The 17,046-nt window shown below is 47.0% G+C and overlaps 1 protein-coding gene across 1 annotated transcript in view; it reads left to right on the top strand.

Annotated features, from left to right (window-relative positions):
* The first annotated feature begins 393 nt into the window (after positions 1–393).
* The window catches only part of HEATR1 (HEAT repeat containing 1), a 115,145-nt gene continuing 98,492 nt past the window's right edge, over positions 394–17,046 (top strand). Inside the window, exons 1-12 of the mRNA XM_069769005.1 lie at positions 394–471; positions 6,842–7,011; positions 8,642–8,858; positions 9,265–9,406; positions 10,870–10,971; positions 11,174–11,314; positions 12,904–13,115; positions 13,556–13,689; positions 13,833–13,935; positions 14,993–15,103; positions 16,597–16,714; positions 16,816–16,923. Coding sequence (XP_069625106.1) covers positions 6,870–7,011; positions 8,642–8,858; positions 9,265–9,406; positions 10,870–10,971; positions 11,174–11,314; positions 12,904–13,115; positions 13,556–13,689; positions 13,833–13,935; positions 14,993–15,103; positions 16,597–16,714; positions 16,816–16,923 — 1,530 coding nt within the window. The 5' untranslated portion in view covers positions 394–471; positions 6,842–6,869. The remainder of the gene's footprint in view (positions 472–6,841; positions 7,012–8,641; positions 8,859–9,264; positions 9,407–10,869; positions 10,972–11,173; positions 11,315–12,903; positions 13,116–13,555; positions 13,690–13,832; positions 13,936–14,992; positions 15,104–16,596; positions 16,715–16,815; positions 16,924–17,046) is intronic.

Below are 17,046 nucleotides of genomic sequence, written 5' to 3'. Positions count from 1 at the left end.
TCGCGTCTACATAACGTATCCATAACTCACATATAACACAATTACTATAATTTCCCAACTAAAAACTCTCAGGACCCCATGTGCACCGTGCGACTGCGGCGATACCGCCTCTGCGAGTGTTTCTCTGTAGTCACATATTGCATGTGTTGCGCGCCCCCTGCCGGGGATAGCAGGTCACTGCAGGCCGGGCACAGGCTGCAGATATCAGCGGCTTCTGGTAGGTTCCTATTATCGCACATAACACAATGGAGATTCGTTCAGCCGCGGAGCTCCGGCTGTTGGATAAACGTCAGCACTGCGGTATCGCTCCGTCCAACGTTCCACAGTGTGTACAGTGCACACACCCCACACTTCCGCCAGAAGCATGGAGTCGGGCGGAAGTCAGAGCAGAGTGGTTCCGGGTCAGGGGTCGCCCACGTTTCCATGTGGTGTGCGCTGCAGTGAGACGCCGGTGCACAGGCTGATCGTACAGTGAGTATATACGGTCGAGTTATACACAGGCCCCCCTTATAGCGCTGTGTGGGGGGCGCAGCTCCTGCTCCACAGCGCTGACAGTGTGGGAATCTGCATTTTATGGTGGGAAACTCTCTGAACCGTTCGGACTGGTGACTGCAGCGGTTGTGTAGCCTCAGGCCTCATTCAGACGTTCCTGTACGTGGTCAGTCTGCGGTTTCTACGTATAGAACCTGTACTCATTTTTTTCTGTGGGGCTGGTCACATGTCTCCGGTGTGTCTGGGCCAATATCCCTGTATATGCCTGTTACCGCCATCACTGATGATTACACAGCTCTATGGGTCTGGGAAAATCACGTACAGTACAAAGATGGCGTCCGCGCTCGGTCCCCGCCAACATTGTAGCGGATAGAGGTTTTGTAGTTGCCCTGCTTTGCTTTACCTGAGAATCACTGACCAGACACTCAGACCGTTTCCTTACTTGTGTGAACACGGACGTCTGAATGTTCACGGATGAGATAAGGAACCGAAGAGCTCACATCTGCCCTCTATAACAGCGCAGTGTCCTATAGTATTAAGGATCCTACTATAATATCTCCCCGTGGTGTTCTCTGACCGGTGGGGACTGAAATGTGTGGGCGAGTGGGATGTTATAATGTTATTAGTCTGGAGTCATATGTGCCTTTACTTCCCATTGTATGGAAGAGCTGCAGGCAGAGCAGCGGCTGCTTGTGTTGAGGCACAGGCTGCTTGTGGTGAAGCGGCGTCTGCTTGTGTTGGGGCGCAGGCTGCTTGTGGTGAAGCGGCGTCTGCTTGTGTTGGGGCGCAGGCTGCTTGTGGTGAAGCGGCGTCTGCTTGTGTTGGGGCGCAGGCTGCTTGTGGTGAAGCGGCGTCTGCTTGTGTTGGGGCGCAGTCTGCTTGTGTTGGGGCGCAGGCTGCTTGTGGTGAAGCGGCGTCTGCTTGTGTTGGGGCGCAGGCTGCTTGTGGTGAAGCGGCGTCTGCTTGTGTTGGGGCGCAGGCTGCTTGTGGTGAAGCGGCGTCTGCTTGTGTTGGGGCGCAGGCTGCTTGTGGTGAAGTGGCGTCTGCTTGTGTTGGGGCGCAGGCTGCTTGTGGTGAAGCGGCGTCTGCTTGTGTTGGGGCGCAGGCTGCTTGTGGTGAAGCGGCGTCTGCTTGTGTTGGGGCGCAGTCTGCTTGTGTTGGGGCGCAGGCTGCTTGTGGTGAAGCGCAAGCTGCTTGTGGTGAAGCGCAAGCTGCTTGTGGTGAGGCGGCATCTGCTTGTGTTGGGGCGCAGGCTGCTTGTGGTGAAGCGGCGTCTGCTTGTGTTGGTGCGGCGGCTGCTTGTGTTGGGGCGCAGGCTGCTTGTGGTGGAGCGGCGGCTGCCTGTGTTGGGGCGCAGGCTGCTTGTGGTGAAGCGGCGTCTGCTTGTGTTGGTGCGCAGTCTGCTTGTGTGAAGCGGCGTCTGCTTGTGTTGGTGCGCAGTCTGCTTGTGTTGGTGCGCAGTCTGCTTGTGGTGAAGCGGTATCTGCTTGTGTTGGTGCGCAGGCTGCTTGTGGTGAAGCGGTATCTGCTTGTGTTGGTGCGCAGGCTGCTTGTGGTGAAGCGGTATCTGCTTGTGTTGGTGCGCAGTCTGCTTGTGTTGGTGCGCAGTCTGCTTGTGGTGAAGCGGTATCTGCTTGTGTTGGGGCGCAGGCTGCTTGTGTTGGTGCGCAGTCTGCTTGTGTTGGTGCGCAGTCTGCTTGTGGTGAAGCGGTATCTGCTTATGTTGGGGCGCAGGCTGCTTGTGGTGAAGCGGTATCTGCTTGTGTTGGTGCGCAGTCTGCTTGTGTTGGTGCAGTCTGCTTGTGTTGGTGCGCAGTCTGCTTGTGTTGGTGCGCAGTCTGCTTGTGTTGGTACGCAGTCTGCTTGTGTTGGTGCGCAGTCTGCTTGTGTTGGTGCGCAGTCTGCTTGTGTTGGTGCGCAGTCTGCTTGTGTTCGTGCGCAGTCTGCTTGTGGTGAAGCGGTATCTGCTTGTGTTGGTGCGCAGGCTGCTTGTGGTGAAGCGGTATCTGCTTGTGTTGGGGCGCAGGCTGCTTGTGGTGAAGCGGTATCTGCTTGTGTTGGTGCGCAGTCTGCTTGTGTTGGTGCGCAGTCTGCTTGTGTTGGTGCGCAGTCTGCTTGTGTTGGTGCGCAGTCTGCTTGTGGTGAAGCGGTATCTGCTTGTGTTGGTGCGCAGTCTGCTTGTGTTGGTGCGCAGTCTGCTTGTGGTGAAGCGGTATCTGCTTGTGGTGAAGCGGCGTCTGCTTGTGGTGGAGCGGCGGCTGCTTGTGTTGGGGCGCAGGCTGCTTGTGGTGGAGCGGCGGCTGCCTGTGTTGGGGCGCAGGCTGCTTGTGGTGAAGCGGCGTCTGCTTGTGTTGGTGCGCAGTCTGCTTGTGTGAAGCGGCGTCTGCTTGTGTTGGTGCGCAGTCTGCTTGTGTTGGTGCGCAGTCTGCTTGTGTTGGTGCGCAGTCTGCTTGTGGTGAAGCGGTATCTGCTTGTGTTGGTGCGCAGGCTGCTTGTGGTGAAGCGGTATCTGCTTGTGTTGGGGCGCAGGCTGCTTGTGTTGGTGCGCAGTCTGCTTGTGTTGGTGCGCAGTCTGCTTGTGGTGAAGCGGTATCTGCTTGTGTTGGTGCGCAGGCTGCTTGTGGTGAAGCGGTATCTGCTTGTGTTGGTGCGCAGGCTGCTTGTGGTGAAGCGGTATCTGCTTGTGTTGGTGCGCAGTCTGCTTGTGTTGGTGCGCAGTCTGCTTGTGGTGAAGCGGTATCTGCTTGTGTTGGTGCGCAGGCTGCTTGTGGTGAAGCGGTATCTGCTTGTGTTGGTGCGCAGGCTGCTTGTGGTGAAGCGGTATCTGCTTGTGTTGGTGCGCAGTCTGCTTGTGTTGGTGCGCAGTCTGCTTGTGGTGAAGCGGTATCTGCTTGTGTTGGGGCGCAGGCTGCTTGTGTTGGTGCGCAGTCTGCTTGTGTTGGTGCGCAGTCTGCTTGTGGTGAAGCGGTATCTGCTTGTGTTGGGGCGCAGGCTGCTTGTGGTGAAGCGGTATCTGCTTGTGTTGGTGCGCAGTCTGCTTGTGTTGGTGCGCAGTCTGCTTGTGGTGAAGCGGTATCTGCTTGTGTTGGTGCGCAGTCTGCTTGTGTTGGTGCGCAGTCTGCTTGTGTTGGTGCGCAGTCTGCTTGTGGTGAAGCGGTATCTGCTTGTGTTGGGGCGCAGGCTGCTTGTGGTGAAGCGGTATCTGCTTGTGTTGGTGCGCAGTCTGCTTGTGTTGGTGCGCAGTCTGCTTGTGTTGGTGCGCAGTCTGCTTGTGTTGGTGCGCAGTCTGCTTGTGTTGGTGCGCAGTCTGCTTGTGTTGGTGCGCAGTCTGCTTGTGTCGGGGCGCAGTCTGCTTGTGTCGGGGCGCAGTCTGCTTGTGTCGGGGCGCAGTCTGCTTGTGTCGGGGCGCAGTCTGCTTGTGTCGGTGCGCAGTCTGCTTGTGTCGGTGCGCAGTCTGCTTGTGGTGAAGCGGTATCTGCTTGTGTTGGTGTGCAGTCTGCTTGTGTTGGTGTGCAGTCTGCTTGTGTTGGTGCGCAGTCTGCTTGTGTTGGTGCGCAGTCTGCTTGTGGTGAAGCGGTATCTGCTTGTGTCGGTGCGCAGTCTGCTTGTGTCGGTGCGCAGTCTGCTTGTGTCGGTGCGCAGTCTGCTTGTGTCGGTGCGCAGTCTGCTTGTGTCGGTGCGCAGTCTGCTTGTGTCGGTGCGCAGTCTGCTTGTGTCGGTGCGCAGTCTGCTTGTGTCGGTGCGCAGTCTGCTTGTGTCGGGGCGCAGTCTGCTTGTGTCGGGGCGCAGTCTGCTTGTGTCGGGGCGCAGTCTGCTTGTGTCGGGGCGCAGTCTGCTTGTGTCGGGGCGCAGTCTGCTTGTGTCGGGGCGCAGTCTGCTTGTGTCGGGGCGCAGTCTGCTTGTGTCGGGGCGCAGTCTGCTTGTGTCGGGGCGCAGTCTGCTTGTGTCGGTGCGCAGTCTGCTTGTGTTGGGTGCGCAGTCTGCTTGTGTTGGGTGCGCAGTCTGCTTGTGTCGGGTGCGCAGTCTGCTTGTGTCGGGGGCGCAGTCTGCTTGTGGCGAAGTGGCATCTGCTTGTGGCAGAGCGGCGTCTGCTTGTTGCCTGAGGTGTCTGCTGGCAGAGTGCACACTGTATGTGGGAAACATGTGTGTGCTGTTATTTAAAGGGCTTGTACCGTTTTTGGACTTTATTCCCTATTTGTAGGGTAGGGAAACTCGGTCCCCTGTTCCCAAAATGCTCTGCTCTTGGAGAGCGCACAGTGCAGATCTGCAATGCGATCATGCTGCTTATTCAACCTGTTGACCTTCTGCAGCACCACCACTTTGAACCATGAAGCCGCGAGGGAGGCTAGCGGTGCGCTCCTGCAGATTAATCTAGAGAAGACCCCTTTGAAGAGCCAGGAAACATTACAGTTCAAATGAATACAAATTATCTCTCTGCCTCAAATAAGTAAACTGTTCCTCTGGCGCAGCCTAGTGTGGAGGTGGCTAGGTAATGTCTGACACTTTAATAAACCACATGCTAAGGAATCCTCTACAATCTCAAAAATCCCATCTGTAGTTTGCTGTTTTTGGGGTCTTTCCCTCACGGTAGTAGGGTACTTGTTATCTAGGTCAGAAACCTTTGTCTCTGGTCTCGGGAGAGGAGGTGGAAGAGGCAGGTGCTGTTTTTCCTTTTTTGTATACATTTTTTACCCACAAAGTATTTACTGCCATGTTAAGGCTAGGTTCACATTGCGTTAGTGCAGTCCGTTCAACGCATACACTAACGGACTGCGTTAACGCAAGTGCCGAAAAAGATCGCATTTATGCGATCATGCTAGCGCAGATGCTCTATCTGTGCTAGCGGTGACTGACCCGAAAACGCTGCAGACTGCGTCCGAGGGTCCGTCACAGAATGACGGCACATCACTAGCGCATGCCGATTATGACATGCGTTAGCGATGCGCTACATAATGGCAGTCAATGGGTGCGCTAACGGTATCCGTTACATAGCGTTAGTGCCGCTATGTAACGGATGCCATCAGCGGATTGTCATTAACGCATTGTGAACCCAGCCTAAGGCAGTATTCACACGTTTAATATTTGGTCAGTATTTTCCCTCAGTATTTGTAAGCCAAAACCAGGAGTGGGTGATAAATACAGAAGTGGTGATGTGTTTCTATGAGGCTGTGTGCCCACGCTGTGTTTTTTTATATGTTTCCGCCGCGTTTTTTCGGAAACACTTAAAAAACGCATTCCGATTAAATCCCATGGGATTCCGCAGTTGCTGTGCTCATGCTGTGGATTTTCCAGCTGCGAAATTGCATAGCGGTAAAATCCGCAGCATGTTCATTATTTCTGCGGAATCACGGTGATTCCGCCGCCATAGGATTGCATTGAAACGCTCACTTTACGCATGTGGTAAGTGAGCGCTTCATGTGCGGATGGTACCCAGGTCTGGAGGTGAGGAGACTCTCCTCCGGGCCCTTCCTGGAAAAAAAAAAAAAAAAGAATTAAAATATAAGATAGGGATATACTTACCATCTGATAGCCCCCCCGGAGTCCTCCCGCCTCTCAGCGGTGCACGCGGCTCCTTCCGTTCCCAGGAATACATTGCATGGATTACCTAGGATGACGTCGCAGTCACGTGACCGGGATGTCACAAAGGTCCTTCACGCAAAGCATCCCTGGAAACGGAGCGTACCGGGAGCGCTGCTGAGCAGATCGGGGGCCGTTGGAAGGTGAGAATAACCATATTTTTTATTTTTTTATTATTTTTAACATTCTATCGTTTACTATTGATGCTGCATCAATAGTATAAAGTTGGTCACACTTGTCAAGCACTATGTTTGACAAGTGTGACCAATCTGTCAATCACTTTTCCAAGTGATGCTTCAAATCGCTTAGAAAAGCGCAAGCATTCTGCAAGCTAAAAACGCTTGTTTTTTGCGGGAAAACGCATGCGAATTCAGCATGCATTTTACCCGCAGCAGGGAGTTGTGGAAATGCTGCGGATATTTCTGCAGCATTTCTGCAACGTGGGCACATAGCCTTATACTTTTCCTCTGATTTTTCCACTCCTGGCTTTTGCCTTACAATTACTGATGGAAAATACTGATCGTGTGAACGCGTCCTTATGGCAGCTGGTGGTCTCCCTGAAGAGAAACCGTATTCCTAAGAGCCAATGCTGGTGGTGATGAAACTACTCAGATACTTCATCTATTAGGTCCCTTTACAATAAGTTTTGCTTTGTTTCTAACTGATGTCTATGGAAATTTCTACCTGGCCACGAACACTTCCTTCTCCTGCCTCTCACGTGGCTCATATTACCTTTATGTCGATGTTCTTACACTTTTTCTCTCCACTTTAGGACTCCGCGCCCATAACAAGCCGCAGACATGACTTCTTTAGCCCACCAGCTGAAGCGTCTGGCGCTGCCACAGACTGACGCCAGCCTGCTTGGTCGGCATCACGCGGCATCATTTCTCTTTGATCCGAAGGAAGCTGCAAGTATTGACAGAGAAACGTTTTATGCTCTCGGTAAGCAGCAGTTTCCGGCGATATAAGAAAGTGCAAAACCAACTCTGGCTTAAAGGGAATCTGTCACTCCAAAATTCGCCTATAAGCTGCGGCCACCGGCATCAGGGGCTTATATGCAGCATTCTGTAATGTTGTAGATAAGCCCCCGATGTTACCTGCAAGATAAGAAAAACAGGTTAGATTATGATCACCCACGGGTGGTCCCGGTTCGGGTCCGATGGGTGTTGTGGTCTGGTCCAGCGCCTCCCATCTTCTTACGATGATGTCCTCTTCTTGTCTTCACGCTGCGGCTTCGGTGCAGGCGTCATTCTCTGCCCTGTTGAGAGCAGAGCACAGTACTGCAGTGCGCAGGCGCTGGGAAAGGTCAGATAGGCGAATTTTGGGGTGACAGATTCCGTTTAATAAAATATCCCAGTTTATTTCTGTTCACACTGGTGCTGGTTCTTCCATTAACTGGTCTCTGAATGACACTCCTAATGGTCTGATCACACAATGACACGTCCTCTCTGTATGGCATTACAAGTTGGAAAATCTCATTAACAGGCCCATTTATTTTAGTGGAAGCCATGAGTTGACATCAAATGCAAGCAGATCTAAGCATCTGGTATTATAATATTTGTAAACTGATTTTTATGTAATGCCCCAATGTATTTTGTTTTATCCAGCATAATCAGTATATTTTATCTATTAATATAACAGGTAGGGGGTGCACCCAATGAATTACGGTAGTTAGCATGAGAAGGGTGCTAGTTCCTCTGGAGCCAACCTCTGAGCTGTAGACTAAGAGCAGGAATAGAAATATCCCCGTCGCTATATATCCCTATTCTCTTTCTATACATTTTCTACATAAACAGATGATGTTGCCTTATTGACCATTCCAATAACTAAGCCAGCCCCCTTCATTTTCTACATTTTCTATAAAGAAAGGACGTAACGACAGATTAAATACTGTACTGTGCTAGACGGACGAGGATTGCAATGCAATGTTCGGACTAGCAGACGGCTGTCCCGACTCGAGCATGACCACTTCATGTTTTTTTATGCATCTCTCATGCTTGGGCGGGAAAACCAACGGCCAGTCCTAGCTTTTCGTTGCAATCCTCATCCGAGATATACAGCAGTCTGACCCTAAGGCCGGCTCATTGCTGAAGATCACCTTTTAGATGTGAACTAGGTTAGTAAATTATTTAACTTACTAATTTAATCAGATGTAACTACAGGGTTTTTTTCAAAGCTGGAAACCCCTTTAATTAAAGTGTACCTCCCAGGTTTTGAAAACTTGTTACTTGTCTGTAATTCTCCTCTGAGTTACCAGCATTGTCCTCCTACTTAGGACTTGAAGGAAGGGGCTGCAGCATTCAGTATAGATAGGATGTTCTTCAGAAGAATAGGTGGTGCTCTGTAGTACATGGCAGCAGCCGCTACACGGTAAATGGAGTTGTTCGATGGAGATCCATTCATTGTTTCACATACGGTCACTCAATCTTATATGAGCAGTGCAGGTGCCGGGTGTCAGACCCCCACCAGTCTGATACTGATGTTCTTTATCACAACATATGACTAGACAGCCCCTTTAAGATCTGTATTTGAATGTATAGAAATAATTCCAAGCTTCTTTATCCTTCTGTAGGATGCACTGGGCTTGAAGAGCTTATGGGGATTGACGCGTCCTTTGCAATCTTTGAGGAGACCCTGTTCAGTACCACTTCTAAAAGCTTGGAGCGCAGCGTGCAAACCAAAGCCGTGAACCAGCAGCTGGATGAAAGCATATCCTCGTTTCTTACCCACCTGTCCCCTTACTTCATGCTGAGGCCTGCCCAGAAGTGCCTGGAGTGGCTCATTCACAGGTTCGGTATCCGATATTACTGTCTGCATCCATAGGATTTATAATACATGCCCAATATATGTGGGACCCCCACCCATCTTCTAGTTGCCCTCAAATATGGCATGTCTAGTGGACTAAATGTCAAACAACCAAGATTACATTTGATTAAATGTAATACTCATACTGGATGGAAATGTAAATAAATGCTGCAATTGGGAGACCTCTCTGTAGTTAAAGCCTCCTATCTAAATTGGCCAGCCCATCCACCAATGTATCTCCGATGGCTCCAGCTTCTACTAGCGGTAATTCCATTAGTAATGTATTAAGCAATGGCTGTTATTCCGGTTCCCCAATATATATTGCGTGTAGTATCTATTATTGTGTGTATAATGTGCTATATCATAGAGTAATATAATGTTTATTTCCAGGTTTCATATCCATCTCTACAATCAAGACAGTCTGATTGGTTGTGTTCTGCCATATCATGAAACTAAAATATTTGTCCGCGTCATTCAACTTTTAAAGATTAAAGAACCTACACACAAGTGGAACTGGCTGTACCAAATTCAGGTGAGTATTCAAGTGGTGTTACGTCCCTTGTAAGGAAACCATTAAGGGAAAGCAGTCAGGAGTCGTGCTGCCAAACCACAGATATGAATGGGATGAGCTCTCTTGTTTTTCAGACAAGACATAAATCGAAATTGAGCCTGGACTAGGAAAGTGTCATGTCCCCGCCCCCTTGACTCTTCTGCCAATTTCCAGCTGGCTCCTTTTCATGCTTCCATGGTTTGGGCAGCATGAATCTCATCTGAGGTTCCCTTTAAACAACTGTCCCATCCTAATATTGCGTTTTGCACGTGGTTATGAATGTTGCTGCTTTCAGTCTGCCCATTGTAAGGCCAGAGGAGCGTTAGGTGCAGCAGAGCCTGATGTGGACAAGATAAATGATTACAGGCCACCATTTTGAAAGTTGTGTAGAACGGCCATTGGTCACCCCATCAAATAGCTTGCAGGCAAGCACTCCCACCCTTAAAGGGATTCTACACTTTCAGAAAATCCCAAACTCTGCATGCAGTTTATATTAAGAAAAAAAATCTTTTACACACCCTCCCCAGGGCCAGCGGTGAGTCTCGCCACTGGCATCTTATATTTGTTGCAGCGCTGACATCATGTTGGCAGCACTGCAGCCAATCACTGACCATGCTGGGTAACACCTTATCCGAGCACATTTGCTCATCACTACTAAGGACATGGAAAAACACCACTAGTGGGTGGCAACTGGCCAGCAAATTTTTGGCATGGAACAGATTTTAACCTTCAAGGGAAATTTGAATACGCTAAATATAAAGACGGTATTTCGGCTTTTGTCCCTGCCATGTTGGGAGGTCAGCGGGGTTGGTGACTTTATATTCACAGATACCTGCAGAGGTGTGTGCGCCAGTGTTGGCTATCGTACACCTGTCCTATTCTAGCAGGATAAGTGCACAGGGAGAGCTATCAGTATCAGAATGGTGGGAGTCTGACGTCCCCTATCCAACCGATCATCTGTTACCAGATCCCACAGTGACCGAAAATAACTGTACGGTTCATAGTGGCCGATGTACACCCTTGTAGGATCTAATGCCTAGTCCTTGGCTACAGCTAACATCAGTCGGTGTCGGACCCCCATGGATTGGATATTGATGACTTATGCCAAGGATAGGTGATGAATATTAGATGCTTTGGCAATCGCCTTAAAATAAAGCATCTGTTGCTTGCCCTTACTCGTTACATGTACAGCAATCAAAGGGGTTAATGCTGAACCACCCGAAAACTCTAGTTTGAAGAGTTAAAAACTGCATTTTATAAGCCGCACATCTGCTCTCCTTTATCCATGTATATGAATGATTGAAGTAAACGCCGAACCAAGGGCCCGGTCTGTGCCCAATTCTGCGGGGCTGGTTTGTATCTGCACTTTCCTCTGTAGTATATGTACTATTAGTATTTCAGCAATGCTACGATCGTATGATCTTTTTTGTTATTTTTCTATACAGAAGCCCGGCGTCCCTCTCGCCAGGAGCACCGTAATCACACATTGTTACAAGGATATGGGGTTTATGGAGTTTATTTGCAGCTTGGTTACGAAATCTGTGAAGGTTTGTATTTCTTCACGTAGTGCACATATGTCTTACTTTAGTCTGTGGTCTACTTGGTGAATGACTCTAAACTGTGTATGTGGCATTCATTGTCCGATAAGTCTCTTCTGCATCACCATGGGGCTGAGCGATCGCTGTACATTTACTTTTCTTTTAATGCTGCTTTATTTCCGGAATCATATTTTTGTCTGTTATTTCGTAGGCTTTTTCCAAAGACTCGGAAGGCAAAGCCAAGCTGAGGGTCTTGATATCGTTTTACGTCTCAACGATTGTGGCTGCTATGGAAGCTGCAGAAAATCTCTCCGACACATTTGTTGCCAAGCTCCTTCCTTACGTACAGAAGGTATCGGTCTGACTACGATATACTCTTAGTCCTATACAATACTGGGTGCGGACCCCGGGCCTCCAGTGGGGCAACATTTTAATGCAAATTAGCACAAGGTTTGATCAGTGGGGTAATCTTGAACATGGATGTCATTGATGGAGAGGTTTCGTGTACTGGTGGAATGGGACGACTTCTACAAATTAATTTAATTGATAATTAATCTGTGGCACTGAGAGACCAGCCAATAAATGAAGAAAGCAGCTGAGTGCTAGCGCTACTAGGGTTCAGCTGTGGGAGCCACGGTCAGTGGTGGGGATCATCTCACATTCTCGTATCCATTGGTACATTTAGGAAGCAGCGTTTTTTCACACAATTTTTTTTTTTAATTATTTTTCTAAGTAGAAGTTGTTTGGCTCATTGGGCCAGCAGGTTGGGGCTGGGCAGGTGCCTCTGTATATAGGATATATTGGATTTATTGAAACAACATAAAGTGCCTGCCTTCTAGTCACCACCTAGTTTTCAAAAGGACCTAGGTCCATCAGCGTCAACTTTTTTTTTGAAACTTTACATCGGGTACTTACAGCATCAAGGTTCTCCCCTCCTTTAGGTTCCGGATGGAAGTAGTTGTGCAACTGAACAGCTGCATCATGGTGGAGCCAAATGTTTTAATACACCTTCCCACCTGCTTGTTTTTCCCTCGATCTCTACCGCCCTGTTTGATTGACAGCTTTGGCTTCATAGAGTTAGAGAAGGGCAGTGATAGAGGGGAAAAAAGCAGGTGGGAAGGTGTATGTAGCCCCTTCACGACAGATTGTGTACATGTCAAATATAAAGTAAATTAATCTGCAAATAGTGTAACAAGAAAACAAATTAAAAAGCCAAAGTTGTTGTTTTTTTGTTGCTGCAACATTGCAATAAAATGCAATAAGAAGTGATGAAAACATATGTACCCCAAAATGGTATACAAAAAAAGTCAGTTCAGGGCGCAAAAAATAAGCTGTCATCCAGACCCATATCCTGAAAAATGAAAAGCTAACTGTTATTGGAAAATGGCAACAAAAGCAAATTTCTTTTATTGACAAATTTCTGAATCTTTTTTGCCACTTAAATGAAAAGAAAAAACAAACCTTTATTTGTTTGGTATCTGCGTACTTGTACTGACCTGGGGAATCATATTGTCAGTTTTACCATGTAGTGAACATTATGATAAATAAAAAGAACAAACACAGCACTGTGGAGTTGCACTTCTTTAGAAATTTCACTGCACTTAGATTTTTTTTTTCCTGTTTCCAGTACGCGATGTGGTAGAATGAATGGTATTCTAAAATACAACTCATCCCGCAAAAAACAAGCCCTCATACGGCCATATAGACGTAAAAATAAAAAAAGTTAAGGATCTAGGGGTGAAGGGGTTAAAAGATTAGCCCCCAGCATGATGCACCGGACACCTGTATTTGGTTTGAGCAGTCATTTTGTGCTGACAGTCCGTTTAAGACTGGCACGCCATGTTTTGGCTCCCATACTACGTCAGCAGCAACATAGTCCTGCATTTCTGGCACCACATGTAATATTTCCTTTCTAAATTTTTTTATTACTTTCTACTACAGGGGTTGAAGTCTTCTCTAGCGGATTATAAAGCTGCTACCTACATGATAGTCTGCCAGCTCGCTGTAAAAACGGTCATGGAGCCAACATTGGTGAAAGCCCTGGTATTACAGCTCAGCCGCAATCTGCCCAAGACGCCATCCTTGCTCCGGGAAGGTCTGGGATCTATCATAATTCTCTTACAGAGTCAACAGTCAAAAGCAGTGGGGAATAAGTGAGTACCTCGAACACGGCGGGTAATATTTTGGTCGTGCAATTTACTTTAACATCCTGATCATCAGCTCCACAAAATAATATCTTCTTCAGCCTAAAAGGCTCAAGTATGACTGTGAAATGTTACATTAGTACATTTTGTATCGCCTTGTACAGCTGCCCCTTGATAATTATTGACATCTTGTATGTTAGATGTTCTCCATAGGGGTCCAGGTGCTGGGACCCCCAGTGATCACTGAGACCGAGGGGCAGTAGCGCGCAGCCAAGCTCTGTGCCATTACACCTGTGATAAGCTATTTTCAGAGAGATGAAGATGAACTCGTAGATCTCGGCACCGGGAAATCTACTAACATGTCATAAATTGTATCAAAGGGTGGGTGAAAGGGTAAGAATCATCCAAATCAGACTCGACTAATATTTTATTATCTAATCTTTCTCCAGGCCGTTCTTACATCTCTGTAAGGTCCCTGAATTAGTCAGTGTGCTTCAGAAAATCGCAAGCTCCTACGACACAAGCTCATTGTTAGAATACCTGCTCCCTAATCTAGTCCGCGCCATGGTTCCCTCATCTACAGGTAGTGTCTGCTGTGTAGATCCTCAGTGATGGCCTGGAATAACCACATTTCAGATTTTTCACGTTGATCTGTTTTCTTCGTTTTTGTTCTTGTTTTACGTTTAGATTCTTATGCATTTTCATTGATTTATTTTTCCCTTTCAGAACACAGTGCAGATGATCCCAACCCAGAAATGTATAAAAACAATCTGGAAGCAATCCTTCACAACATACCCCTGCAGAAAAACTTGGATAAGCTTTTAGCTTGGTAAGAAGGCTACAAAAGCAAACCCGACGTATAGAATGATAATTTTTAAAATCCTATTACACCCCTATTTCCAATTTTTTTTTTTACATTAGGTGTTTTACATTAGGTGTTATTTTACATGTGATTGCCCTGTAAAATGTACAAAATGAATTGTGGCTAAACTATTGACCCAGCCAGAGCCTTAGACTCACAACAACCTCTAAAAATATAAAGTTGATTGCAGAAATCATGCATGCTTATGACTACTTGCAGACATCATCATGTATGCTGCGATTGGATGGGTAAATGATAATCTTATTGTTTTATTAAAAAAAATAAACTCATCTCCCCATATTACTCAGGGCACATATCCACAGCTATTGATAAAGGGGGTGATGACTAGTGATGAGCGAACGTGCTCGGATAAGGTGTTATCCACGCTCGTGTGCTAACCAAGTGTCTTCACCATGTTTGCAAAATATGTTAAAGTCCTCGCGGCTGTTCGACAGCCACAACACATGCAGGATTTCCTGATTGTTGGGCCAATCCCTACATGTTATGACTGTCAAACATCTGTGAGATGCAGCTATGAGGACTCTAATGTATTTTTCGACCATGCCGAAGTCACTGTGTTAGCACCCGAGCATGGATTACACCTTTTCCAAGCATATTCACTCATCACTACTGATAATATAAAGAAAGGTTCCTGCTTTCTCCCTCCGGTCCCGAGGAGACGTCAGGCTTGGGATGCTGTGTCCGATCACTCACAGGTTCCTTGCAGGATGCAAAACTTTTAATTCTGATTCCCAACGAACAATTGCTGTGCCCCGAGGATTGCAGCCAAAGTCTTGTGCTGGAAAGTGAAGATTTTATGCTTTAATAAGATATTAAGATGCTCTGATATTCTATCTCCCAGAAGCATTTTAAGTGATGAGATTACATGCTTGCTAGTGAAACCCTCTATTCCCCAGTCCCCCTCCTCATTTTCTGCATTGTTTTGCACATTTTGTCTGTGATCAAGTCTGTGTATTATTACAACTCTTTGGATGTAATATAAATGTTTTGCTTTATTTTGAAGCACTTTCCTGGAGGAATTCCTTCGTTATGGTGAAGAACATCAAGGAGATGATGACAAAATGTCTGAACTAAGCCAATGTTTTCTCCCATTCATCAGGCTGCTGGAAAACAAGTATGTAGAAAGCAAATTTAGTAGCGTCCAGAAATCTTTCCTTTTTAACCTTTTTTTTTCCCCTTTCCTTTCATCTGTCTTACTGTCCTTTTGTGATTGCATATACCCCTAAGCTATTGAATCTTTGTTTTTTTTTTTTTTCAAGAGTTTCTCAAGATTTTGGTGATTTTGTACTGTGGATATTTTTCCTATTACGATTAATCTCCAATCCCCACAGTTTTAAGCGCTCCCTAAAAACGCATTTGTTCAGACTGGCGTACTGCATCAATACATTAACTTAACTATCCCTGTGTGGCCCATTAAAAAAAAAACGAAACTTCAACCATAATCAGGTTCCTCACATCATGTTCTCATACATATGTACTGTTATATATTTAGGCAGTTAACTGGTTCATGCAGCTTTACATGAACACCAGATTCTTACACTATGGTTGGTCCGAACAACAAAAGCAATTGTTACCCTCCACCTCTCGTGTGTCCCCTTTTTCATCATAGTTTGTAAGCTCATTCCTCTTGGAATCTATTTCGAACTGTGATTTCTGTTATGCTGTAATGTCTATTGTCTGTACAAGTCCCCTCTATAATTTGTAAAGCGCTGCGGAATATGTTGGCGCTACATACAGTAAATAAAATTATTATTATTAGGTTATGTATGAGATTTGTTAAAATCGCATGAATAATACTATTACTATAAAATAAGACTGATGTTTCACAAGTGGGAACTTACCATTTCAAGGTTATTTTTTCAGATATTTATGGTATGTTTACCTGCTAAGAGCTGAAACCCCAATACAGAACTAGTAAGAGAACTCGGCCCCCCATACACTTAGAATGTTCTGCTGCGCTGAATGCACTCGGGCACCTAAATCGTCAAGATCCGCTGCTGATGGCTGTCTTCTTATTGCCAATAATGTTGTGCCAGATGTCCTCCATGGGAGACAAATCCAGAGAGATACTGCAGGCCATGGTAGCACATGTGTAGGCCACAGAGGCGGCTCATAGTTGCACGAGCAACATGCGGCCTGGCGTTGATGGAGAGACCTTCACGAAGGGAATCACATCGGTTTTCTCCTGGGACTATGGAGTGAGGTGGCTTAATATATGGTTGCCGACTGGTCTTCATTTCAGGTACACGAACAGCTCGGCGGTACATTGATTTGGTGGTGTAACCAGTGGTATGGCCATATCTCCAAAGTGTCCCACGAGCCGTTTTTCTACACGATGTTGCCTGGACCAATGTTGCTCATGCTACTCTGAGCAGCCTGCATGGCCTAAACCTGCTACCATGGCCTCCGGTGTCTTCGGACTTGTCTCCCACATCTGGGACATCATTGTTTGGCAATTGTTGCTCAGTGATATTTTAGATATTGCCTATGTTAGCTTCCAACAGTGTCTGCAAATGGCTATGACAATAAAATCACAGTATCTGTAGGTATCTGATCACCCGGCGACTTGTATCACATATATAACTCAACCTTATTCTGTGCACCTAGATATCCTGAGGCACTGGATTTTGTTTTGGAAAGGCAACTGAAGGATGTGAAAGATCAAGAGAAACAAGACTTATTCCACCAGTTCATTGCTCTCTCCACCAGCGGAGGAAAACATGAGGTATGGCCATCGATTAATCACTGCTGGCATCTTTCCTAATGTCACAGAATTATTAAGAGGTCTGTATGTGAGTACACATAGTAATGTCTGAACTCTTCCAGTTATTGGCAGACTGTGATACGTCGCTCCTGCTCAGCTTGAATCATCCACAAGCCGTGGTAAGACACCTTGCTCTTCTGCATCTGAAGGATATCATTGAGAAGTCCAAGGTAAGTTGTTGGTTTTAGTCTTTGTGGTTTGGGGTCATGGGTCATATAGTAAAATTGGGCAGAACATTATTTCTAACAGGACCCTTTCACATTGGAGCTGTCAGGGCAGCAAAGACCTGGGAG

Source organism: Ranitomeya imitator, chromosome 5 (genome assembly GCF_032444005.1).
Source record: "Ranitomeya imitator isolate aRanImi1 chromosome 5, aRanImi1.pri, whole genome shotgun sequence".
Lineage (NCBI taxonomy): Eukaryota > Metazoa > Chordata > Amphibia > Anura > Dendrobatidae > Ranitomeya > Ranitomeya imitator.
This window is presented reverse-complemented; position numbering and strand designations above follow the sequence as displayed.